This window comes from Leucopleurus acutus, assembly GCF_964270905.1.
Source record: "Leucopleurus acutus genome assembly, chromosome: 20".
Classification (NCBI taxonomy): Eukaryota; Metazoa; Chordata; class Mammalia; order Artiodactyla; family Delphinidae; genus Leucopleurus; species Leucopleurus acutus.
In genome coordinates, this window is record NC_139162.1 from 52,341,313 (window position 1) to 52,367,695 (window position 26,383).

Below are 26,383 nucleotides of genomic sequence, written 5' to 3' on the forward strand. Positions count from 1 at the left end.
CCGCCCCTCCGCCCCTCCGCCCTCCGCCCCTCCGCCCCTCCGCCCCTGTCCCCTCCCTCCCCCGCCCGGGGCCTTCCCGGGCCTTCGGCGGCTGCAAAGAGAAAGAGAGAGAGAGAGAGGGAGAGAGGGAGAGAGGGAAGGGAAAAAAAAGCAACAGCGGAGGGAGCGGCGGCGGAGGAGAGCGCGCGCGCGGCCCCCTCCCTCCCTCCCTCCCCCCCCTCCCCCCAATTTCCACCGCGGCCAATTCATGGACAGGAACTACCCCAGCGCCGGCTTCGGGGACCCGCTCGGCGCCGGGGCGGGATGGAGTTACGAGAGGTCAGCGAAAGCTAGGTAAGGAGCCGGGGGTGGCCTGGAGGAAGGGGCCAAGAGGTGGGGGCCCAGCCCGGCCGGGCCCGCCCGGCTACGCGTGCATCGCAAACTCCCCTCCGGCTTGCAAGGGAGCGGCCTTCCTCGGTTTGCAACAACGCCGCCGCCCCAGTTTGCAAATTGCAAACTCCGCCAAAGCCAGCTCCGGCATGCAAAGGGAGAGATGCCGCGGAAAAATGAGGGTGCAAAACAATTTCAGACGGAAAGGCCTTGGGAAGGTGGGAGGGACTGGCGAAGCAAGGCCTGGATTTCCCCCCATCCTTGGATTCCCGGTTTGCTGACCCCTCCCCCTCGCGCCCTAGGTTCTGCTCTTGCAAAGGTGGGAAGGAAAAGAGAATTAGAACGCAGACCTGGGGGGCGCGGCCCCCCCTCAGGTTCTATTGTTCCGGGACTGCGCGAGGCCGCGCTACTCGGGGGGCCCCCCCAGAAATTCCGCGCGCTGAGTGGGCACGGGGCCCCGCCCCCTTCCTAAGCTGGGGTTTTGTGTAAGGTGGGGGTCCTGGCATCTGAGACACGCCCCCTTGAGCTCCCCCACCCTCAAAGACAGAATCCTAGTTGATGGCGAGGAGTGGAGTGTTTGACCTCTTGAGTCTGGGCCATGGATTGGGGCCGTTGCATAGGAAGATTAGGCTGTTTCCCGGGTGTGTGGTTGTGTGTGTGAGCGTGGGCCCAGTGCGTTATGTAGCTGGCAGCCTTTTCACCTGCGAACCTGCCCCTTTCCTGCTGTTTGTGTCACACCCTCACTCTTCACCTGCCCCCGAATCCCCCTCCCCCTATACACCTGGGTCTCCCAGCTTGGCTGGGCATGACCCCACGTGTGTTAGTATTCTCCATGTGGGACTCCTCGCTCTGTATCTTTCCACACAGTGAGTTGGATACTGGTTTGCACACAGACCTGGCTTTGCATGCCCCCATGCATTTGAACCTCAACCCCGGGGGGATGGACGGTGTTCATGTGCACACTTGTGCCTCGTACTTTGCAGGAGTCCTATCCTCTGCCCACCTCCCATCCCTGCCCTGGGGAACAGTCTGTCTCCTGCTCCTGACTCGGTTTGCACCACCCCTGAGGTTCAGGGCCTCTGTGTTCCCATGTGTCTGAAGAAGAGGGGGCATCCCTTGGCCCCAGGGCCTTGTGTCACCTGCGGGGTGGGGGCTGTGGAAGCAGGTCCACATTTTCAACTTAAGGCACTTTCTCTGGCTCTTCACCCTCTCTGTGTCCTCCCTGTGCATGTCTGTGTTTGTAAATGTGAGGCTATCTGGGCTCTATTTACTGGGGCTCGAGTGGGGACCATTTCTGTGGCTCTTTAGTTGGGCACTCCGATTCCCTTGTCTTCTTTCCTTTAGGGCCCAAGGTTCCTTAGGATAGCCCCCAGTCAGCTGGAAGATTCTCCCCAACTCCCCAGGGGATTTGCTGAGTTCCCTTCTCCGAGGGTAGCTTCGGAGGATACCCTAACATCTCCTTCTTCCTCCCAGCTTGGTCTATGGCAGCTCCAGGACCTCGCACCCCGAGACGGACATCTTACACCGCCAGGCCTACGCGGCCCCCCACCCACTGCAAAGCTATGCCACCAACCACCACCCGGCAGGTACGGCCCCTGTCCCGCCCCGCCTGGCCCTCCCTCCGAAGCAAATGATTGGCTGCTGAAAGTTACAACCTTCCTAATTGGCTGTGTTCTCCGTTCTGGCCCGCCTCTTGCTACTTCTCCTCTGATTGGTTGTTCTGAGGCTGCTTAATTTCACGCCGGATTCGTCTGCCCCTGTTTCTGGCCCCGCCTCTTTTGTTCCAATTGGTCCCGTCGTCTCAGCCCCCAAATCCCACCTTCTCTTCCAGGCTTTTCCGCCTCTCCAGCCCACCCCAATCCCTTCACTCTGGGTCTGCTCATCCTCTTGGTTCTCGGAACTCTTTCTTCCTGATTCCCTTTCTTCCTGATTGGCTCCGATTCTTTGGACCTCCCCTTTCTTCCTTAGATTTGCCCACTGCCTTATTCTTTTCCTGTGGCCCTGCCTCTAGTGCCTCGGATTGGTTCCCTTCCTTTGATCCTGCCGCTCTCCTTCCTAGATGGATCAGCAACGGGGCTGTTGTCCAATTTGACCCTTGACCCTCTTGGTTGGCTCCTTCCCTTTATTCCTCTCTCTCTCTCTCTCTCTCTTTTTTTTTTTTTTAAATCTGGATCCTCTCACTTTGACTGAACCCCTTTTGACTTGTTCTCTGGTTCTTCTCAGTGGCTCCAGTCATCCCATCCCTTCCCCTTCTTTGCTAGAATTGCTTAATCTTTTGGCCTCCCTTGGACCATAAGGACCCTCTGTGTTTTGCTCCCATTTTCTTCATGTATGGATTTTTCTACTCCTTTGTCTACTTTTCCCCTCCTGGGCTCCCTGCCCTTATGATTGCATCGTACCCCATCCTGCTTATTGTTTCCTTAACTTGTCTCTGCCTCCTTTCTCCTCTTTGAATCTGCCCCTTCTCTCCAACCCCTTTTCCTGACCCAACTTGCCTTTGGCCTGCTCCTTTTCCTTTTCAACCTTGCCCTATCCCCCACCTAGCTGACTCTACCCCCCCAACCCTCACCAGGCCTCTCTGGACTCTTCGACACCGGCCTCCATCACGCAGGCTCAGCAGGGCCCGACGCCTCCGTCATGAACCTCATCTCGGCCCTGGAGTCCCGGGGCCCCCAGCCTGGTCCCTCTGCCTCTTCTCTCCTCTCCCAATTCCGCAGTCCTTCCTGGCAAACAGGTAAGGCCATTGCCAGTCCAGGAGGGCCAGGGTGGGGCTGGCTTGTGGTCAACTCTGACCTGTGGTCTCCTCCCTCATCCCCAGCCATGCACACGCCAGGCCCCACGGAGCTCTTCATCTCAGGTGCCCTGCCGGGTTCCAGCACCTTTCCATCCTCCTCTGCCCTGTCGGCCTATCAGCACCCGGCTTCCTTTGGCAGCCGCCCCTTCCCAGTACCCTCTTCCCTCAGCCTCCAGGACCCCCCATTTAGTCCCCCAGCTAATGGGCTCTTGTCCCCTCATGACGTGCTGCACCTGAAGCCCTCGCAGGCACCCACGGTGCCCTCCTCGCTAGGCTTTGAGCGCCTGGCGGGGGGTGGTGTCCTGGGGCCCGCTGGTCTCGGCCCAGCCCAAACCCCTCCTTACCGCCCAGGCCCCCCAGATCCACCCCCACCTCCCCGCCACCTCCCAACTCAGTTCAACCTTCTGGCCTCCTCTTCCGCTGCTGCTGCCGCCGCCGCCGAGCAATCCTCTCCCCAGCTCTACAACTTCTCGGGTGCCGCCCCCGGCCCGCCGCCACCCGAGCGGGCCCTGCCCCGCCAGGACACCGTCATCAAGCACTACCAGCGGCCAGCCAGTGCCCAGCCCCCCCCACCACCAGCCCACGCCCTCCAGCACTACCTGAGCTGCGGAGGCAGCTACGCCTCCATGGGCCACCGGGCCAACTTGGCCTGCAGCCCCCTGGGCGGTGGGGAGCCCTCCCCGGGCGCTGGCGAGCCTAGCAAGGCTGGGCCCAGTGGAGCCACGGCCGGGGCATCGGGCCGGGCTGCGGGCCCCGAGGCAGCTGGAGGAGGTGGGGCGGCGGGTGGCGGTGGAGGTTACCGCCCCATCATTCAGTCGCCTGGTTACAAGACGGGCAAAGGTGGTTATGGGGCAGCTGCGGGCGGTGCCAACAGGCCCCCACCACCCCGTTCGACTGCCACGCCCAAATGCCAGAGCCTGGGTGGGCCAGCAGCAGCCTACGCCACTGGCAAGGCCTCTGGGGCTGGGGGGGCGGGAGGCCAGGCCTATTCCCCTGGTCAGCCCCAAGGGCTTCTAGGACCCCAGGCCTATGGGCAAGGGTTTGGAGGGGGTCAAGCGCAGGACTTGAGCAAAGGCCCTAGCTACTCAGGTGGGCCCCAGCAGCCCCCTAGTGGTCCCCCGCCTCCTGGCCTAGCCACATGTCAGAGCTATTCCCCAGACCAGCTGCAGGGGCAGCTATATGGGGTGCAGGGTGAGCCGTACCCAGGGCCAGCTGCCCATTCCCAGGGGCTGCCCACAGCCAGCCCCTCGCTCAGCTACAGTACTGGCCATTCCCCAGCACTCTCGGGCCATGGAGGTGGTTGGGGGCCCAGCTCCCTGGGGGGCGGCGGAGAGGCCAGCCCTTCTCACATCATCCGCCCGCTGCAGTCGCCTCCGGCCCCCGGCCGCCCTCCTGGAGTTGGCTCTCCAGGAGCTCCTGGCAAATACCTGAGCTCTGTCCTGGCCTCAGCCCCATTCCTGGCACCCCCAGGAGCCGGCAGCTATGCCGCCGGAGCAGGTGGCTACAAGGGCAAGGGGGATGGCTCAGAGCTACTGGCGGGCCCCGGCGGGCCTCCCGCTGAGCGCACCGAGGATGAAGAATTCCTCATCCAGCACCTCCTGCAGGCGCCCAGCCCCCCGAGGACCTCAGGGGCAGATGGCCTGGTGGGCGAAGATGGGGCGGCGGATGCCTCCAAGGGACTTGGGAGTGGCGGGGCTGGGGGTCCCCCGGGCACACCCTACGAGCTGGCCAAGGAAGACCCACAGAGGTACCATCTGCAGAGCGTCATCCGTACCAGCGCCAGCCTTGATGAGGGTGCCACGGCGGCCCTGGAGCTGGGCCTGGGAAGGCTGAAGGAGAAGAAGAAAGGGCCAGAACGGGGTGGCGAGACCCCCGAGGGGCTGGCCACCTCAGTTGTCCACTATGGGGCAGGTGCCAAGGAGCTGGGGGCCTTCCTCCAAAAGAGCCCTCCACCCCCAACTCCCACGGCCCAGTCTGCCCAGCCTGCCCCCCACGGCCTCCTCCTAGAGGCCGGGGGCCCTGACCTCCCACTGGTGCTGCCTCCCCCTCCCCCCCAGCTGCTCCCCTCGGTCCTCAGCCATGCTCCCAGCCCCTCTTCCAGTGCTCCGAAAGTTGGCGTCCATCTCCTTGAGCCGGCTGCCCGTGATGGGGCACCCCAGCCTCCCCCCCCGCCCCCCCCACCTCCACCACCCATGCCCCTCCAGCTCGAGGCCCACCTCCGTGGCCATGGCCTGGAGCCGGGTGCCCCCAGCCCCCGCCTGCGACCTGAGGAGAGCCTGGAGCCACCCGGCACCATGCAAGAATTGCTTGGGGCCCTGGAGCCGCTGCCACCTGGGCCTGGTGACACTGGTGTGGGCCCACCTAACACCGAGGGCAAGGATCCCTCGGGGGCCTACCGCAGCCCTAGCCCGCAAGGCACCAAGGCCCCCCGCTTTGTGCCACTCACCTCCATCTGCTTCCCTGACTCCCTGCTGCAAGACGAGGAGCGCAGCTTCTTCCCCACCATGGAGGAGATGTTTGGCGGCGGCCCCGCAGATGACTATGGAAAGGCTGGGCCACCCGAGGACGAGGGCGATCCCAAGGCGGGGCCTGGGCCGCCTCCGGGCCCCCCTGCCTATGATCCCTATGGGCCCTACTGCCCTAGTCGGGCGTCCGGAGCCGGTCCCGAGACTCCAGGCCTGGGCCTGGACCCCAGCAAGCCGCCTGAGCTGCCCTCCACCGTCAACGCCGAGCCTCTGGGCCTGATCCAGAGTGGGCCCCACCAGGCGGCCCCCCCGCCCCCGCCTCCCCCCCCGCCGCCGCCACCCCCTGCCTCGGAGCCCAAGGGAGGCCTGACCTCGCCCATCTTCTGCTCTACCAAGCCAAAGAAGCTGCTTAAGACGTCCTCCTTCCACCTGCTGCGGCGCCGTGACCCGCCTTTCCAGACGCCCAAGAAGCTGTACGCCCAGGAGTACGAGTTCGAGGCCGACGAGGACAAGGCCGATGTGCCTGCTGACATCCGCCTCAATCCCCGGCGCCTGCCTGACCTGGTGTCCAGCTGCCGCTCCCGTCCGGCGCTCTCACCGCTGGGCGACATTGACTTCTGTCCACCCAACCCTGGCCCCGATGGCCCCCGGCGCCGTGGCCGCAAGCCCACCAAGGCCAAGCGTGATGGGCCGCCCCGGCCCCGGGGGAGACCCCGGATTCGCCCACTGGAGGTCCCCACCACCGCCGGGCCAGCCTTGGCCTCCACACCTACTGATGGGGCCAAGAAACCCCGGGGCCGGGGCCGGGGTCGAGGCAGGAAGGCCGAGGAGGCCGGGGGCCCTCGGCTGGAGCCCCTGAAACCACTGAAGGTGAGGGGGAGCGAAACCCTGATGCTGGAGGGTTGGGACCACGTTTGAGGTTCTTGGGCACGGTAGGGGATGTGGTTTATCTTCCTAACACCCATGAGGAAATGAATCCGAGGGCTGGAATTTCAGGGTTCCACTGTTGCAGAGGTCTGAGAATTGAAACTTGTGTCTACAGGGAGGCGGGGGTTAGCGCTTGTATTCTTAGGTTCTAGATCCTGCAGGACTATTGATCAGGGGTCCTGGATTCCTGGGTCTTGTGGGAGGAGGGTCCGTGAGTAATGAGGGAGGGACCCCAGTCCTGTCATTCTGGAATCTGAGCAGAGGGGTCCGCAGGCATGAATTCTAGGATTCTACAGGCTGACACTCTGAGAATTTGAACTTTAGGGTCTTAACTGGGGAGAGGGCTGGGGCCCCAGACCCCTGGGTCTGAGGGAGGAGGGGGCTTGGGGCCCTGGGCTTGTGGGCCCTGACTCCCCACTGCCCCCATATCTAGATCAAGCTGTCTGTGCCCAAGGCCGGCGAGGGTCTGGGAGCGTCATCGGGCGATGCCGTGTCAGGAGTTGACCACAACAGCCTGGACTCCAGCCTCACTCGGGAGAAGATCGAGGCCAAGATCAAGGAGGTGGAGGAGAAGCAGCCCGAGATGAAGTCCGGCTTCATGGCCTCGTTCCTGGACTTTCTCAAGTCAGGCAAGCGCCATCCGCCGCTCTACCAGGCTGGCCTGACACCCCCGCTCAGCCCCCCGAAGAGCGCGCCGCCCTCCGTGCCGGCCCGGGGCCTGCCTCCCCAGCCCCCCGCCGCGCCTGCCGTGCCACAGCCCCCACCCGCCGGCGCCTTCGGGCTGGGGGGTGCGCTGGAGGCCGCCGAGAGCGAGGGCTTGGGGCTCGGCTGCCCTTCGCCCTGCAAGCGGCTGGACGAGGAGCTGAAACGGAACCTCGAGACCCTGCCCTCCTTCTCGTCGGACGAGGAAGACTCTGTCGCCAAGAACCGGGACCTGCAGGAGAGCATCTCCTCGGCCATCTCCGCCCTCGATGACCCGCCACTAGCCGGGCCTAAGGACACCTCCACTGCGGACGGGCCCCCCCTGGCTACTGAGGCTGCAGTCCCCGGGCCACCCCCTCTCCCGGGGCTCCCCAGTGCCAGCAGCAGTGGCACGCCTGGTGAGCTCTGGGAAGGTGGTCTGGGGGCGGGGCAGAGGTTTCCCGACATTCAGGTCACCAGGTCTGGTTGTGTAAATCAGGCACTGTTCACAGTGCAGATGATTGACAGAGATATGCTTGTTTATGGAGGGTAACCTCTTACTTAAGGGCAAGCCTTTTGAGAAAGGGGCGTCTTTTTCTAATCCGCCCACAGGTGCTAAGTGGACTGGCGGGGGCCCGAAGGTGGGCAGTGGAGAACACTGGGGGACAGGGCAGGCTATAAGTGATGGGGACAGGTGGGTGACAGGGATGGAGAGAGCTTTTAAAACTGATGGGGGACACGGGACCTGAGAAGGGTTCTAGGAGTTAGGGATGTGTAATAAAGGACAGAAAAGGGTCTGGGGGGCAGAGAGAGACTTGGGAGGGTTGTTTAAAGAGAAACGTGACTAGTTTCAGCAATGACTAGTCAGATCTCGTGGGGGGCCATCGGGAAAGGCTGGGGGTACAGTCAGGTCTGGATGGTGTTCTGTCCTGAGAGGAGGGTTGGACAAAATTTGAGGGGCTTTGATGAGGGGGGAACAGAGGCATTGGGGGAAGAAAGAGGTGGCATTTGGAGGAAGGCATTTGGAGCAGTTAATGAGGAGGCTTGGGAGCTCACAGGAGTCTTAAAGAATGAAGTCTTCTGGAAGGTGGTAGAAAGATGGGCAGTGGGGAGTGAGACAGTGAGAGGCCGAAGGGAAGCACCAGGGAAGAGAGGAGAAACAGTGGAGGGTGCTAAGCAGAGTGCCTGGATCTGCCGTAACGGGAGAGAGCATGGGGGGCGAGGGAGCCTTGGAAGGGTCAGGAAGGCTCATAGCTTGGAAGGACCCAGGGATGGAGCAAAAGCAGTCTGGGGAGTCAGAAGATCTCAAGGCGTTAGAGGAGGAATGTTACAAAATCTCACGGGGAGTTAGCGTAGCAGGAAGGAGAGGGTGTTGCCGATCCCGAGAGTGGAGAGCAGGCTGAGGAAAGGAAAGGGGAGAGCTTGGGTGGAGGAGTTCGAGACCTCTGAGCGGGAAAAGAGGAGGTGGAAGCACAGGAGCGGTTGAGGAACTGGGAGGAACATCGAGGAATGGGAGGTAAGCGTCAGACTGGGGCCCCAAAGCAACAAAGAGACATTTCAGGACTAAAATGGACATTGTGGTTGGGAGACAGTTTCAGGGGCTCAGAGTAGCCACTGGGGCTGGGAAGGGGTCTCAGGGAGGGAGTCAGGTGTGGCACAGTGGCGACTGGGGAGCTGAGTGGCAATAAGGGGCAGAGGGCTTGTTGGCACAGGGAGGGACATTCAGGGACAAGAGAAGAGGTGATGGGATGGTGAATGGCATTTGGGGACTAGGAGGTAGGGCAGGGCCAGGAGCTTTGTAGGCACTAGACTGGGGAGCAGAGGGGGGGTTGTTGATGGGACCAGAGAGGCCTCCTGGCCATTGTGGTGGGGACACTGAGCAATGATACTGGGATGCAGAGCTGCACTAAGACACACAGGGGGTCTTTGGAGGCTGGGGAAAGATGGGGAGGACCAGAGCGGCATGTCTGGGTAGGAAAGTTTATTAGGACCTTGGAGAGACAAGTTAAAGGGTCCTGGGCTTCTGGTAGGTGTCTGGGGACAGGGGTGGGTATTGAAGGTCAGGGAGGGGTCAGACAGGAGCTTTGCAGGAGGAGGAAGGTCAGCAGAAGAGGAATAAAAAGTGGAGTTGGAGGGGGATTGGGGGCAGAAATGGATGCTAGGTGAAGAGCACAGTTTGGTCAGGAGGGATGTTGGGGTGCAGGACGGGAAGAGGGCTGTGTTGAGACCCCCCAGAATAGGCTAGGAGGCCTTTCACTGGAAGCAGATAAACGGGTCTGGGGGGTCGGGGTTGAGTGGGGCTCCAGCCCTGATGCCCGTCTCGCCCCCAGAGCCCCCGCTGCTGGAGGAGAAGCCCCCGCCCTCGCCGCCCCCTGCCCCGACACCCCAGCCGCCGCCCCCACCGCCGGCCCTGCCCTCGCCACCCCCTCTGGTGGCCCCCACGCCCAGCTCGCCGCCCCCACCGCCCGTGCCAGTCCCACCGGCGCTGCCCTCGCCGCCTGCCCCGCCGCCCCTGCCCACCGCAACCCCTGCCCCCCCTCCGGAGGAGACTGCCGCCCCGTCCCCCGACGACCCCGAGCCGCCGGACGCCCGGCCCCTGCACCTGGCCAAGAAGCAGGAGACCGCGGCCGTGTGCGGGGAAACGGACGAGGAGGCTGGCGAGAGCGGCGGGGAGGGCATCTTCCGGGAGCGTGACGAGTTCGTCATCCGCGCCGAGGACATCCCTTCCCTCAAGGTGAGTCTCCTGTCGTGTCGGACAACTGGGCCCAGTGCTTTGGTCACTGGAGCGTTTATCGAGCGCCTGTTGGATGACAGGCCCAGTGCTGGGGGCTGCAGGTACAGTGATGGCTGAGGCAGCCCATCTCATCCTCCTGAGTTGACAGTCGTGGGGCTGATAGAGGAGGCCAGCTGGACCCCCGCAGAGGACTTGCACGCTTCTGAGATGTTATTTGGGTGTGTGTGTGTGTCACCGATAAATAAGGTAAACCCATTGTTAGCATTTATTGCAGGTATTTTTGCTGTGGGTGCTAGGATTATACTAAGGGACAAAGCCGATGAGGAGGGCCTGATCTTAGGGAACTTCTAACACAAGCCAAGGGGTGCTTTAAAGGCAGCTTGTGCCTTGTAGGTGGAAAGCTGAGGTATTGACGTGACATACCTATGAAAAGGCACACATACGACGTGCAGATGTAGTAGCCAGTGGTTTGGGAATGCTTGTGTGTCAGGCCACATCTTAAACACTTTATGTTGGGACCTCCCTAGCGGTCCAGTGGTTAAGAATCTGCGCTTCCACTGCAGGGGATGCGGGTTCAATCCCTGGTCAGGGAACTAAGATCCTTCATGCCATGCGGTGTGGCCGAAAAAAAACAAACACTTTATGCGTATTTACTACTTCCAGTTATTCTACACAGGGGTGGACACACTATGCCCCCCCCCGCCCCCCTCCAGCCCCCTGCCTGTTCTTATAAATAAAGTTTTATTGGCACATAGCCCCACCCACTCATTTACATATCAGCTATGGCTGCTTTCCCCGTCCCCTAGCAGAGTGGAGTAGTTGCAACAGAGCTTAGCTGATCCACAAAGCCAAAAATATTTCTTGTCTGTCCTTTTACGGAAAAAGTGTACTGACCTTTGCTGTACTTTGTTCATTGGACAGGTAGTTGGATCAGAGGATTGTTATAAGTGCTTGACAAGGGTAGGTGACATCAGACGCCCGTGTAGTGTTTCTCACAGGGCATGAGGTAGAGCGAGTACTCAGTAGGTCAGCAAGCCATTATCACCTTGATGGTGACGCCAAGGGCTAAGGCCATTCTTCGTGTTAGTTACTGTCACTGACTGGGTAGCAACTAGGGGGCAGGAACCATGTTTGGTCTTGGATGTATGTTCACACGTTTAATTTCTTTCTTTTTTTAAAAGATTTTTTTTTCTTTTTTGATGTGGACCATTTTAAAATTTATTTTATTTATTTTTGGCTGCGTTGGGTCTTTGTTGCTGCACGCGGGCTTCCTCTAGTTGTGGTGAGCGGGGGCTGCTCTTCGTTGCGGTGCGTGGGCTTCTCATCGCGGTGGCTTCTCTTGTTGCGGAGCACAGGCTCTAAAGCACAGGCTCCACAGTTGTGGCGCACAGGCTTAGTTGCTCTGCGGCATGTGGGATCTTCCTGGACCAGGGCTCAAACCCGTGTCCCCTGCATTGGCAGGCAGATTCTTAACCATTGCACCACCAGGGAAGCCCTAACGTGTTTAATTTCATCTTGGGTGTTGTTTCTTCTAAGTTACAGATGAAAAAATTGTGGGGTGAATTCATTATAAGGATAGTGTATATTATTATACTTTTATTTTGTCTGTAGCTCGCAGCTTGTGGGATCTTAGTTCTCCAATCAGGGATTGAACCCAGGACCATGGCAGTGAGAGTGCCAAGTCCTAACCACTGGACCGCCAGGAAATTCCCTATCATACTTCATTATTAAGTGTGTTTTGCGAGAGGAACTTAGAGTGCTTTTTCTTATCTTACTTTCAATCTATTTTTTTAAAAATACTTTATTTATTTATTATTTGGCTGCGCCAGGTCTTAGTTGCGGCACGCAGGATCTTCGTTGTGGCACGCGGGATCCTTTTTTTAGTTGCGGCATGTGAGCTCTTAGTTGCGGCATGTGGGATCTAGTTCCCTGACCAGGGATCGAACCTGGGCCCCCTGCGTTGGGAGCACGAAGTCTTAACCACTGGACCACCTGGGAAGTCCCTTCAATCTATTTTATTGTGGGAAAAGTAGAGCAAATACAGTAACGGGGCTGTGTGTATCCATCACTCAGCTTTCGCCATTATCACCTCCTGGTTGGTTCTGCTTGCTTTCCACCCTGTCACATTCTGTGCTGTCCGCCCCAGCTCACCAATCCCAGACTGTATCTTTTCATTGTTACTTTGTCATCTTCGCAGTACGATATGATAGAAGAGAACATTCACAAGAGATATGTAAGTTGTCAAAGCAGAATGGTAGAGCGAAGGCTTACTTCTCCACTCCTCAGCCAGCTACCAGAACAATCCCAATGCCTTGAGTCTCAGTATCCCTCCCTGGCTAATCCTCCCTTCTCCCTCATAGTTGTACTAACTCTACTAGTGCCCTGTGTCCGTTATTTCATTTTAACTTCAAGACTTCTGAGGCTCTGTGGCCATCAGTCTGGAACAGGCGAGGGAGGTATCAAACGAACAGCAGTGACAGGAACGGCTACCAGCTCTCAGGGGATAGGATTTGGGGCACATCCTATTCAGAATTTAGCTTAATCATGGTAACCGATACATGTCACGAAGTTTATCATTTTAACTATTTTTAAGTGTACAGTTCAGTGGCATTAAGTATATTCACCTTGTTGTGCAAACCTTCGCCACCACCTGTAAGTTTTATCTTTATAATCTCCTTTCTTTATAGGGATTACTATCCCCCTTTTACAGAGAAGGGAACTGAGGCTCAGAGGATTAAAGTAGGCTTTCCAGGCTTTCACAGCTTGGGACCCGCACCCAGTACTGCTGGCCCTGGGAGCCCACGCTCTCAGCACCAGAGTCAGCCACTCTCTGTATATTCCACCAAACATCGATAGTGCTGCTGGGCGCCCAGCACTGGGCCAAATGAACAGGGCTCTGGGGTGGGGACCCTGACCGTCCCCAGTTTACAGATGAGGAAGTTCACGTTCAGGGAGAGGGAATCATTTGGCTGATGGGTGCCAAGCCGGGATTAGAGCCAGGGCCATCTGATACCACCTCCCAGCTGGCATGGGCAGGGGAGGGGGCCAGGCAAGGACTCAGATGCTTAAAATACAACACGAGTATGTGTTCTGATGGGGGACTCACAGCCCCAGGATTGAGCCACTCAGGCAGATGAGGACTCATTCGTGTGTCAGGAGTCAGGGCAGGCTGGCAGCATGGTTATTATGGGCCCAGCTTTGGCGTTAATCTGATTGGCTTGAATCTCTGCCACTTCCGAGCTGGACTAGTGTGGACCCTTCCTGAGCCTCAGTTTCCTCATCTGTAAAATGGGGGCTGATGCCGTTAGTACCCCCTTCGTACAACGTGAGCACTCAGGCTTTACGGCTTGTCCAGTACTCTGACTGTGGGTGGCATGCAGAAAGTGCTCTATAAACTTTGTTTCTATTATTCAGTGATCTTGGGCAGATCTCTAGCGCAGAGTTTGGCAAACTTTTTTTTCTTGTAAAGGGCCAGATGGTAAATATTTTAGGCTTTGCAAGCTACGTACGGTCTCTATCATGTATTCTTGGGTTTTTGTTTTTTGTTTTGTTTTGCTTTTTCACACTCCTTTAGAAATGTAGAAACCATTCTTAGCTCATAGCTCTATAAAAATGGGCCACAGGTCATAGTTTGTTCTAGAACAATGGCAGCCCGATAGAAACATCATATGAGCCATGTACAGCATTTTAAACGTTCTTGCATCCACACTTTTGAAAAGTTAAAAGATGAGTGAGGTTAGTTGTAGGGATGTATTTTCTTTAACTCAGCATGTCTAAAATGTCATTTTAACATGTGGTCAATATAGAAAAAGTTAATGAGATGTTTTATCTTCTCTCTTGCTTACCAAGTCTTTGAAATCCAGTGTGTATTTTACACTCATAGAACATGTTGATGCAAATGAGCTGCATTTTAAATGCTCAAGAGGCACGTATGGGGAGGGGCTGCTGAATTGGACAGCGTAGGGTTAGCCCCCTCTCTGCTTCAGCCTCCCCACCTGGAAAATGGGAGTGATAATATTAACTCCCAGTCCTTGGAGATGTGGAAGGTTTATCAGGATGTAAATTCTGAGCATATAAGTTTGTTGGATGGAGAAAAGTATGGGGAGAGCGGGTCACGCAGAGAGAACAGTCTGTGCAAAAGCCCTGTGGTGAGGCAGGTTTATGTGATGGGTAGGGAGAGATGCAAGGGGTTGAGTGGCTGGACAGTGAGCGCCGAGCCTGGGAAGGTGGGCAGGGTCCAGGCCATCCTGTGGTGAGATCAGTGGGTGCCTGCTTGAGAATCTGCTCTGGGTTATCTGGCTGCTTCGAGGGCCCTGGCCAGCAGGGAGGTGGCTGGGGAAGTGTTCAGTCCTGATGACAGTCTGTCCACTGCCTTAGTTCTGTTACACTGACTCCCCTGTGTCTGATCCTGCAGCCTTCTCCTTAACACCAGGCTGGGTGCTTCTAGCTTACTTACATCCTGCTACTTACTGCCCTTGTCTCAGCTTGTCACAATTCAGATTCCCAGAAGAGAATCTGATTGGCCCAGCACAGCATTTTGGGTCAGGATGGGGTTCGTATTATGCCTGTTGATTGGCTACCCCTTGTCAGGTCTTCTCCAATCAGCTGTGGCTTCCACTGAATGGGTGTTATGGGTGGGGCAACTTCCCACCAAGTGGAAGTGGGTGTGGTCAGTGACATGACTGACATGAGGAGAGGCAGGAAAGACGTGGCTTTGGGACTAAGTGACCCTGGTTGGGGAGCAGGCAAGGACGATGATGCCAGGGCCTGATGACTGGTGGATAGTGGGGATCCTGGGAGGAAGAGTGGTTTGGGGAAAGAAGCCAAGCCCAATTGGGATGTGGTGAGTCAAGGCCCCCACGTCCAGCTAGAGAAACAGCTGGATCCTTAGAGGAGGAAGATCGGCAGTGGGAAGAGACATAGGAGGGGGTGCCCTCCCCTGGCTGGGGGAGGGGGTGCTCTGATGGATTTTTCAGAAACTTCTGAGAACTGGAACAGGGAACATTATATCCACAGTGAGAGGGAAAAAGACACCCCTGGGGGGGGCCCTGCATGTGCAGAAACCTGGAGGTCAGAAAGTCTGGGGCTTGTCTGCTGAGCTTTGAGGGTCTGGATGACCTGCTGGGCAGGGGTAGGAGAAAGGAAAGGAGACTGAGGCAAAGTCTCTATGCCAGGCTGTGGAATCTGCATTGGGGGCCCTGGAAGGTTTTGGAGCAGGGCAGGATATGTAAATGAGCTTTTCAGTCCTTGAAAAGGATTTGAAACGGACTTTTCAATCCTTGGGCCTCTGACCTGGTTCCCTGAGGAGCCAGGAGGGAGGATTGAGAACCATGGTATCCTGGAGGAAGGCACTTGGGACTGACATGCCCATATCCCTGTCTCATCCTGCCTCACTCTTGTCCAGTGAAATTTCAGCCAAGAACCTTTCTGGACCTCATTTTCATCAGGTTATTCTAACTCCTTTCTGTTCCCCTGGCTGATCTGCAGGATATGAAAAATTGTGGATGTAGAAGCATTTGACCAAAAACCAAGAATAGATAGCCAGTACTTGGCACTCAGGCTCCAGTGCTGCAGCTGCTGCCAGTGGCAGACATCACTAATCAATCCCAGCACTTGGTCCTGCTGAGCCTAGTGCTCAGGGCAGCCATGATCAGTTAGTTGGAGTTACCTGAATCCTGTTTATCACTTGACTATGGATTCTTTATTTTACTTATTTATTTTTTAAAAATATTTAATTTACTTTTGGCTGCATCGGGTCTTAGTTGCGGCATGTAGGATCTTTCGTTACTGCGCTCAGGCTCCTCTCTCGTTGTGGCGTGTGGGCTCAGTAGTTGGGGCATGCGGGCTTAGTTGCCCTGCGGCATGTGGGATCTTAATTCCTCTACCAGGGATCGAACCTGCATCCCCTGCACTGGAAGGCGGATTCTTAACCACTGGACCACCAGGGAAGTCCCAACTATGGATTCTTTAAATGCAAGGGCTTGTCCCTCATTCATCTCTGGGTTATCACAAAGCTCAGTGCATATTTCCCACTATGTTCTTATTATTTACTTATCTGTGCCTGTCAGTTGCTTTTTTCTAGAGCCACAGCTGTCACACACTTTACCTGGCAGTCCCTGGTCATCACCCAACCCCCTCACGGAAGATACATTCCTTCCTGGACTCATTTAGGTATCACTTCTTCGAGGAAGCATTCTTGGATTCAGATTGAGTCCAGAGTCCTTCTTCTAGGCTTCTGGGGCACCTGCTGTTAGCACATTTATTACTTGTGCTGTTATTTTTTTGTGCCTGTGTCTGGTCCCCTGCTAGTCCCCTTACTCCCTGAGATCAGATGCTGGGTCTGACATCCTTTGGTTCCCGGTGCCCAGCTGGGGCACACAAGCCTTGGGGTGGGGATGGGGGTCTGAGTGTGCTGAGGGAAGTTGAGATCGGGGAGCCTTTGTGTCACTGTCCTTCCCTGCTGTGGACAGGCTGATGAAATAAATGGTCTCAGGTAACCTGTCACCTGTTTATTCTTAGCACAAGCCACAACCTCACCCTGTTCTGTTTATTTGCTTGTCTGTCTTATTACCTCTGTAATGAAAACCCCAAGAAAGGCTTTGTCGATCTCGTTTACCACCAAACTGTGGGGCCCAACACTGTATCTAGAAGATGGTGGGTGGATGAGTGCTCAGATTTTGTCATTTCTTTGAGTCATGCGGATGGCTTGTGCCATCACACTGTATAGCTATAATAACTAAAACTTTGTAGCCCAGAATGAATGGCCTATTTGCAGCAACATGGATGGACATAGAGATTATCATACTAAGCGAAGTAAGTCAGAAAGAGAAAGATAAATGCCATATGATATCACTTATATCAGGAATCTAAAATACGACACAAATGAACATATCCACGAAACAGGAACAGACTCACAGACATAGAGAACAGACTTGTGGTTGCCAAGGGCGAGGAGCTGGTGGGGAGGGAAGGATTGGGAGTTTGGGATTAGCAGATGCAAATTAGTATATATAGGATGGATAAACAGCAAGGTCTATACTGTGTACTATACTATACATACTATACTATACTATACTATATAACACAGTGAACTATAGTCAATATCCTGAGATAAACAACACTGGAAAAGAATATGAAAAAGAATATATATATGTATAACTGAGTCATTTTGCTATACAGCAGAAATTAACACAACATTGTAAATCAACTATACTTCAGTAAAATTAAAAAAAAAACAAAACAAAAAAACAACCAACAGCATGAACAGCCTGATTGAGAGTATAGACAGTTCCCTGATGGTTCAGTTTAGGATTTTTAAACTTTATGATGGTGCAAAAGCGATACGCATTTGAAATTTGAGTTTTGTTCTTTTCCTGGGCTAGTGATATGCGCTACGATACTCTCTTGTGATGCTGGGCACTGGCAGCGAGCAGCAAGCCACCAGCTCCTGGTCAGCCACGCAGTTAATCGCAAGGGTAAACAACTGATACACTTACAACCCTCCTGTCCCCAGACAACCGTTCTGCTTTTTACTTTCAGTACAGTATTCAGTAAATTACGTGAGATACTCCATACTTTATTTTTAAAGATGGGCTTTGTTTTAGATGACTTTGCCCAACTGCAGGCTAATGTAAGTGTTCTGAGCACGTTTAAGGTAGGCTGGGCTAAGCTATGATGTCTTTAGGGGTATTCAGTGCATTTTTGATTTAGGATATGTTCAACTTACGATGGGTTTATTGGGATGGAACCCCATGGTAAGTTGAGGAAGCTTTGCATCCCCAAATCTAAGAACCTCAGACAGCCAGAAGATACCTGTCAGCTGGAAGTTCGCTGATGCTTGTTAATGATGATGCCTTTTCTCTAAGGGGGTGTAGAGGGAGGACAGAGGGCCAGGAATTGGGGCTGGGAAGGGCAGGCATGGGGGTTGACCCTGCGGGCCTTACTGTGCCCCTCCTCAGCTGGCGTTGCAGACGGGGCGCGAGCCTCCACCCATCTGGCGAGTCCAGAAGGCACTGCTGCAGAAATTCACTCCGGAGATCAAGGACGGGCAGCGGCAGTTTTGTGCCACCAGTAATGTGAGCCTGCAGAGGGGAGCGAGGGCTTGAGGGGCCCTGGGTGGGGTGTGTGGAAGCCGCTGTCCCCCTCACACGATTCGGATTCACCTTGGGTCCAAGATGTGTCCAGAGGGGGGGGGGTCTCCACCTCCCGGCAGGCTCTGGGTGGTTGCCATGGTGGGCCAGGGCAGGGGTGGGAGTCTTGGGTGTTGGGCTGCCTAGCTGGGGCAGAGGAAGGAGTTCCTCATGTGCTTCTTTTCCTCCATAGTATTTGGGGTATTTTGGGGACGCCAAAAACCGGTACCAGCGCCTTTACGTCAAGTTTCTGGAAAACGTCAACAAGAAGGATTACGTGAGGGTCTGTGCTCGGAAACCCTGGCACCGGCCCCCAGTGCCTGTCAGGTACCATGGGGGCCGGGGGTCAGGTGGTGGGCAGGGCCAACAGGCATGGGGTGAATCATAAAGGAACTTTACATAACATAAAATTAACCATTTTAAAGTACACAGTGCTTAGAAACAGAGTCGGGGAAGGGGTGCAGAGACCCAGAGAGTGGGGCCCCCAGAGAGAGGGGAACAGAGACCAGCTCAGCAAAATTCTGTGCTTAGAGCTGTGGGCTAGGCGGTGGGGGCGGGGGAACCCCAAGGAGGAGAATTTGGGTTTCAGGGGGTGCTGACTGCAGTCCCATCTATGTCCCCTTCCAGACGCTCTGGTCAGGCCAAGGGCCCCGCATCTGCTGGGGGCAGCTCTGCACCTCCCCCCAAGGCCCTGGCACCGCCTCCTAAGCCTGAGACCCCTGAGAAGACGACATCCGAGAAGCCCCCAGAGCAGACACCTGAGACGGCCGTGCCTGAGCCCCCTGCCCCTGAGAAGCCATCCCTGCCTCGGCCCACGGAGAAGGAGAAAGAGAGGGCCACGCGTGGGGAACGGCCACTGCGGGGTGAGCGGGGCACAGGCGGCCGGCAGATTCGGCCAGATCGGAGCCTCACCACGGGACAGCCCGCCACCTCCCGGCTGCCCAAGTCCCGGCCCACCAAGGTGAAGGCTGAGCCGCCCCCCAAGAAGAGGAAGAAGTGGCTGAAGGAGGCGGCAGGCAACGCCTCGGTGGGCGGGGGCCCACCAGGCAGCTCCTCGGACTCAGAGTCATCCCCCGGGGCTCCCAGTGAGGATGGTAAGGCCATCGGCAGCCGTAGGGCTGGTGGTAGGGAGGCGACTCTGTGGCTTTCAGAAGGAGGCATGGATGGGGGCTATCCAGAGGGCTCCAGGTAGCATCAGCAAACAGTCACAGTAGTAATAAGTCATTTAAAAGTAATAGCAGTAGCTAACAGCTGTATAGCACCTAACCACGTGACAGGCTGTCTTGTAAGTGCTTCACAGATGTTAACTTGAGTTTTTCACTGTGGTCCTAGGAAGTAGATACCAATATTATCCTCAAATACAGGTGAGGAGACTGAGACACCAAGAGAGTGCAGCACAGCTGGGATGTGACATCCCACCTGAGTTGGAATGCAGCCGGTGGAGCATCGCGCTCTGTTCTTCAACACTGCACTCTTCTGTCTCAGAATAGGCAGTTTCTGAGGGCTGAGGAGGATTGGGGACCAGCATCTATCGTGGGGACCCAGACATAGTGGTGTTCCCTGTGACTCCCTGTGTGACTCCAGGAAAGGGGCAACACCTCTTTACACCTCAGTAACCTCACCTGTAAAATGGGTTAATAATGAAGTAAAAATGGGTATTCACAGAAAAGCACATAGGAGGGTACTAGCCTGTAGTGGGCACCAGGTGGGAGCTTCATTGCTTAGAATGATGTCTGGTTTATGATGACAGTAACAACAACAACAATATATGTACACATATGTAAAATAAATATAACAGCTGACTTTTATTGAGTGCTTACTTAAGTACCAGGCATCATTTTAAGCATGTTACGCATTGGCTTATTTTATCTTTACATAAACCCTGTGAGGTAGGTGCTGTAAAATGATCCTCATTTTATTTTTTATTATATTTTTCGGGGCTTTTTGTTTTTTTTTTATTTTATTTATTTTTTTATCCTCATTTTAAAGATGAGAGATCTGAGGCCCTGGGAGGTGACATGACTTGCTCAAGGTCACATACTCTTTCAGGTGTAGTGCAGGGATAGCTGTTGTAACAGAGGCTAGTCAAATGAGAGAGTCGGAATTATCTTTTCATCAAAGCCCTGATGAAGTTGGGAAGTTCTGATTAAGTGCCAGATCTGGGAATGGCCCACATCCTATCTTCTCTTACCCCATTGGCCGGAACTAGTCACCTGGCCACAGCTAACTGCAAGGGAGCCTGGGAAATGTAGTCTTTTAACTGGGCCGTTGGCTCAGTCTGGCCAGGTGGAAGCAGTTAATGCTGAGTCAGGGGAAGGTGCTGGCAAGGGAGGAGCTTTACAAAAGGCCCAGGTTTGCAGGTTCTTTTTCTTTTTCTTCAACAAGTTTATAGCTCTAATTCACATACCACGTAGCTCACCTAATTAAAACCCATAGTCCTCTGGCTTTTAGTATAGTCAGCGTTGTGCATCTCCCTGGCAGTCAAGTTTAGAACATTTTCATCACCCCAAAAGGAGACCCTGCTTCCTTTGGCCATCACTCCCCTTTCTCCCCACCCTCATCCCTAAGCAACCAGTAATTTACTATTTCTATAGATTTGACCATTTTGGACATTTCACCTAAGGGATATCATACGTACATTGTGCAGTCCTTTGGGACTGGCATCTTCGCTTAGCATGATGTTTTTGAGGTTCATCCGTGTTGTGGTGTGTATCAGTACTTCATTCTTTTTTTTTTTCTAATTGAAGTATAGTTGATTTACAATATATTAGTTTCAGGTGTACACCATAGTGATTCAATATATTTATAGATTATACTCCATTTAAGGTTCTTATAAAATATTATCTATGTTTCCTATGCTGTACAATATATTCTTGTAGCTTACTTATTATTATACATAGTTGTTTGCAGTACTTCATTCCTTTTTATGGCTGAATACTATTCCATTGCTTGGACATGCCACATTTTGTTTATCCATGGACTAGCTTGATGGACATTTGGGTTGTCTCCACTTTTTTGGCTGATGCTGTTATGAACATATGTGGACAGCCCAGAATTTCCTGAGCCTATGAAATGGGAGAAACTAAACTCTGCACTCTTAGGGAAGCAATTCCCCCGCCAAGGGTCAGTATCTTTCTTTGGTCCTGGGTCTCTCTCTGTTCACCCCATTTGACCAGGAGCCCCTCCTGGGCAGGATGAGCCTGACTCAACGTCTGGATGCCCTGAAGGTTCTGCCCAGACCAGGAGGTCTCAGAACCAGCCCTCCTGCTGGTCCAAGACTGATGATCCTCCATGTGCTAGAACCTGATGTCTCTCCTTTCTTAGATGCACAATGAAAGTTCTAGAAAGAGGCTGCAGTGATGTTCCCTCTCCCCCTTCCTTTAGTTCACTCTCATCTGGCTTCCTCAGCCCCTTTCTGCAGGTGTTAATTGAGCACATACTATGTGCCATGAACTGAGGGTTCCAGCAGTAAACAGAAAAGACAAAAACATGTATCCTCGTGGGAGCTTACAGTCTCAGCGGGGGAGTTAATCAGATAAATATGTTACGTAATAGAACACAAAACAATATGAAAAGTCATCAGTGTAAGGCTGGGTCGGATTAAAGGCAGTAGAGAAAAATAAATCCGGTAAAGAGGATCCAGGCGGGATCTTGGGTGATATTTGCGGGGGAAGGGGGAGTTGCAGAAGGCTTCTGGAAGTGACATTGGAGCAGAGATCCGAATGCAACAGGGTTGGGGTGGTGTGACTTCGGGAGAGAGAACATTATGGACTGGGTATGTCTGAGGATCAGGAAAGAGGCCAGCGGCTGGAGGAAGTGAGGCCAGAGAAGGAACAGGAGCACAGCTTGGAGAGACAAGGGTCCTGGGGCTTTGTGGCCCCACTGGCAGGATTTTATCACGAGTGAGACAGGAGCCTTAGGAGGGTTCAGGCAGAGGCTTGATGGGGTCTGACTCCCACGGCTAAATGGTCACTCTGGCCTCTTGAAACAGCTGTCAGCAAGGACCGTCCATGTGGGTAAATCAAGTGGACATTTCTCGTGCCTTTTCCTAAAGGATGTTTTGGGGTCTTCCCACACGTGGCCCTCCTGCTTCTCTTTTCTCCCTGATGCTCCTTCTTGAGTTTCTGGTGGCTGTCCCTCCAGTTCCATCCTTGGAGAATCCCCTGGTGGTCCAGTAGTTAGAACTCAGCGCTTTCACTGCCAGGGCCTGTGTTTGATCCCTGGTCGGGGTACTACCATCCCCCAAGCCACGTGGCACGGACCAAAAAAAAAAAAAAAAAAAAGAGTCCCGTCCTTGACCTCATTGCTTGGCATTCCATATCTCTCACTTGGCAAGCTCCCACAAATTCCGTGAGCCTCAGACTCATTTCTTCTCCCTGCCACCTTCCAGGCCTACGCCCCAGCAACTCCCTCCTTCCAGACCCACCGAGCTGGTCCTAGCTTCTCTATCTCGGACACAGCCCCACTGGCAACCAAGTCACCAGGCCAGACCCTCCCTCACCTCTGCTGCAAGGAAGCCCCCAGCCCTACCCCTCCGGCCCTGACTGCCCCCATCCCCTCTGCTCCTTCCCACAGCCCTAGCTCAGATGCTGGCCCTCCTGCCCCTCAATCTATGTATCCTGATCCTCCAGCCCTGGCCCAGCCTCATCCTTTCTCATCTGGTCCATTGCCCTGGCCTCTGGTCTCATCCCTCTGATCCATCCCCTGGCCTTGGAGTGGTCTCTCTCCACTTACCTTCGCCCGTCCCTGCTCATAGCTCTCCCATGGCTCCCTAGTACCCCTCCCTAAAAAAGGCCCTCCCCTTTCTACCTCATCTCAGAGGCCTCACATGGTCTGACCTGCCCTGACTTGTGCAGTCTCAGCTCCCATCTCCTTCCTCAGTCTTGCCTTTTGTGACCTGATCTCTCAGACCTGATTCAGTGATTTGGAAACCAACTCATCTCTCAGACTTGATTCACTGGTTTGGAAACCAACTCTGCTGCTTCTTTAGACTTTACTGAAGCTACACTAAACTAGTCAAACACAGTGGTCACCGGCCTGGAATACTCTTTCCTATCACTCAAGGCTCAGCGTGTGTGTGACCTTTAATAGCCTTCCCTGACTTGCCAGGCTGAGCTCATTACGGTACCTGTGATTCACCGTTAGAGTATATTGTCCTGGTGTTGGGGAGTCTTCCCCAGTGGACGTGGACCTCACTGAGGGTAGGGATTTCTCTCCTGGTCCCTGGAGCTTAGAATACTGTCTGCCACACAGGCGGCCTTGGAGAAAGTTGGAATGATGGGCCATGTCTCCCTTTCTTCCCCCAGAGCGGGCAGTACCTGGGCGTCTGCTGAAGACCCGGGCGATGCGGGAGATGTACCGGAGCTATGTGGAGATGCTGGTGAGCACGGCACTCGACCCGGATATGATCCAGGCCCTGGAGGACACACATGGTGAGCAGAGGCTTGGGGGCCCAGAGCCCCCTACCCCTCCTTTGCCTCCCATACATCGTGAGGCTGCATCTCTTCTGATACCCTGTCTTGCCTTTCAGACGAGCTGTACCTCCCGCCCATGCGGAAGATCGATGGCCTCCTGAATGAGCACAAGAAGAAAGTCCTAAAGCGGCTGTCGCTGAGCCCAGCCCTGCAGGTGCTTGGGGGGGCTTGGCCTGCGGCGTCTGGGGCCCAGAGCTCAGGCACAGAGGAGACATGTGCATGTCAGCCACTGTGCTGGTCCCCAGAGCATCAGGCCCTGGAAGGGCGATCGTTGGAAGGGTCGGGCTTGGCCAGGAGAGTAGTGGAGGCCGGGCTGTCTGGAGGGAGTCTCTGGGTTCCCAGCAGTCCTGCAAGCACAGATGGAGGCGAGCTGGGATCGCGCAGCGGGGTCATTGTCAAGGTCTGGGATGGGCTGCTAGGCAGGCCCAGCAGAGCGTGATTGTGGAGTACAAGTTTGGGGACAAAAGGTGGACTAGGGCCTGGACCCAGGGCTCGCTCTGGGGCAGAGCGTTGAGTGGATTTTTTTTTTTTTTTTTTTTAGAATAGAGTTTTTATTTTTTTAATAAATTTATTTATTTTATTTATTTATTTTTGGCTGTGTTGGGTCTTCGTTGCTGCACGCGGGCTTTCTCTAGTTGCGGCGAGCTGGGGCTACTCTTCGTTGTGGCTCGCGAGCTTCTCATTGCGGTGGCTTCTCTTGTTGCAGAGCACAGGCTCTAGGTGTGCGGGCTTCAATAGTTGTGGTGCGCGGGCTCGGTAGTTGTGGCTCACGGGCTCTAGAGCGCAGGCTCAGTAGTTGTGGCGCACGGGCTTAGTTGCTCTGCGGCATGTGGGATCTTCCCAGACCAGGGCTCAAACCCGTGTCCCCTGCATTGGCAGGTGGATTCTTAACCACTGCACCACCAGGGAAGTCCCCGTTGAGTGGATTCTGATGGCTTCTCTGTCGACGTAATTCAGGCTCTTCGAATCTCAGGCTCGAATCCGAAGTCATCTATGTAATTTCCCTTCTGGGATGGGATATCACGGTGGCTCCGAGAATTCTGGGAGAGAACATTAATTTGGTTTTGAGAATTCTGATGGGGATGTTAATGTGGTGCTGAGAACTGGGGCGGGAGTGGGGGTAAAATGTTAGGATGGCTCAGAATTCTGGAATGGATTTTAGACCAGCTCTGAAAATTCTTGCTGGGATGTTAGTCTGACTATGAAAACATGGGATAAAACGTTAATCTGGTTCTGGAATTCTTCGTGGGATGTTAGGATGCCTCTGAGAATCTTGGGATTGACTGTTCATCTGGCTCTGAGAAGGGTAGGATATTACGCTGGAGTTAGGAATTCCACTGTAATGGGAATTACCTGGTGGTCCAGTGGTTAGGACTCTGCACTTTCAATGCCAAGGGCGCGGGTTTGATCCCTGGTCGGTGAACTAGGATCCCACAAGCCGCGTCGTGCGCCAGCCCCCCCCCCCAAAAAAAAAAAAAAAAAAAGAATTCCACTGTAGAACATTAGGATAGGCCTGAGCATTATGGGGTGGAATATGAGTCTGGTATTGTAATTCTGGGATGGACGTTAGCCTGGCTCTAGGGATTCTGGATTTCAGGCTGACTCTTAGAATTTTTGTAGGAGGTGATGGTGGCTCTGGAATCCTGGGCAGGATGTTAGGTGTCTCGGAGAATCTTGGGCCGGGCCACAAAACACATTATAAGGGTCACCAGACAGGCCTAGGCTTCCCCTGGCCTTTGAGGAAACCGAGACTCCCAAGTGTCTTTCCTGATCTGCAGTTTCCTGGGGGAAACTGAGGCGTCTGATCACATGGGATCTGAGAACTGGGGGGTGGGTCTGGGGTGTGCGGGTCCAGGGAGGTCCCCCTGACCCCTCGGATTCCCGCAGGACGCCCTGCACACGTTCCCCCAGCTGCAAGTGGAGCAGAGTGGGGAGGGTTCCCCAGAGGAGGGGGCCGTGCGTCTGCGGCCGGCCGGGGAGCCCTACAACCGCAAGACGCTCAGCAAGCTCAAGAGGAGCGTGGTCAGAGCCCAGGTGCGGCGGAGCCCGGGAGGGGCGGGGCCGGGGGCGGGGCGCGGGGGCGGGGCCGCCCGGCGCTGAGCGGGGAGGCTGAGGCTTCTCCGCTTCACCTGCCCAGGAGTTCAAGGTTGAGCTGGACAAGTCGGGATACTACACGCTCTACCATTCACTCCACCACTATAAGTACCACACCTTCCTGCGCTGCCGGGACCAGGTGAGCCCACCCACGCCCCGCACGGGTCACCCTGGGATTCAAGCCATCGCAGGCTCCCCCCTGGACCCAGGAGTCCAGCTCCCAGCCCCCCTCTCCCTGGGACACTGATCCCTAGGCCCCCAGCCTCCTCCCACCCCAGCTCCATGTTTAACCCCCCTGCAGACCCTGGCCATCGAGGGCGGCGCTGAGGACCTGGGCCAAGAGGAGGTGGTCCAGCAGTGCATGCGGAACCAGCCATGGCTGGAACAGCTGTTTGACTCCTTCAGCGACCTGCTGGCCCAAGCACAGGCCCACAGCCGCTGTGGGTGACCCCACCCTGGCTTGGGGGGGCCACCTCCTCCATAAACCGAGAATTGGGACAGAACTGTGCCCTCAGGAGCTAACCCCTGGGCCCCATCGCTGGGGTGGGGTGGGGGGGTCATTGGTCAGGGTGTGTCCATGCTGACCCCACAGGACAGGGTTCAAAGTTCGACTCCCCCCATCTCCCAAGCCCTCTCCACTCCCTCGCATTCCTCCCACTGTCCGGTGTACAGAGAAATTATTTATATATATGTATAAATGTCTATTTAGTAACGGT

At 55.2% G+C, this 26,383-nt stretch overlaps 1 protein-coding gene across 1 annotated transcript; it reads left to right on the forward strand.

The window, feature by feature from the left end:
• Positions 1-140: 140 nt before the first annotated feature.
• Positions 141-26,158, forward strand: PRR12 (proline rich 12). The gene is made up of 14 exons (XM_082862430.1): positions 141-333; positions 1,843-1,955; positions 2,942-3,103; positions 3,188-6,498; positions 6,989-7,655; positions 9,567-9,970; positions 17,929-18,045; positions 18,293-18,426; positions 18,727-19,193; positions 23,406-23,531; positions 23,630-23,727; positions 25,461-25,607; positions 25,711-25,806; positions 25,969-26,158. Exons 1-14 carry the CDS (start codon positions 248-250, stop codon positions 26,113-26,115), a joined length of 6,075 nt encoding a protein of 2,024 aa, XP_082718556.1. The 5' UTR covers positions 141-247; the 3' UTR covers positions 26,116-26,158.
• Positions 26,159-26,383: the final 225 nt, after the last annotated feature.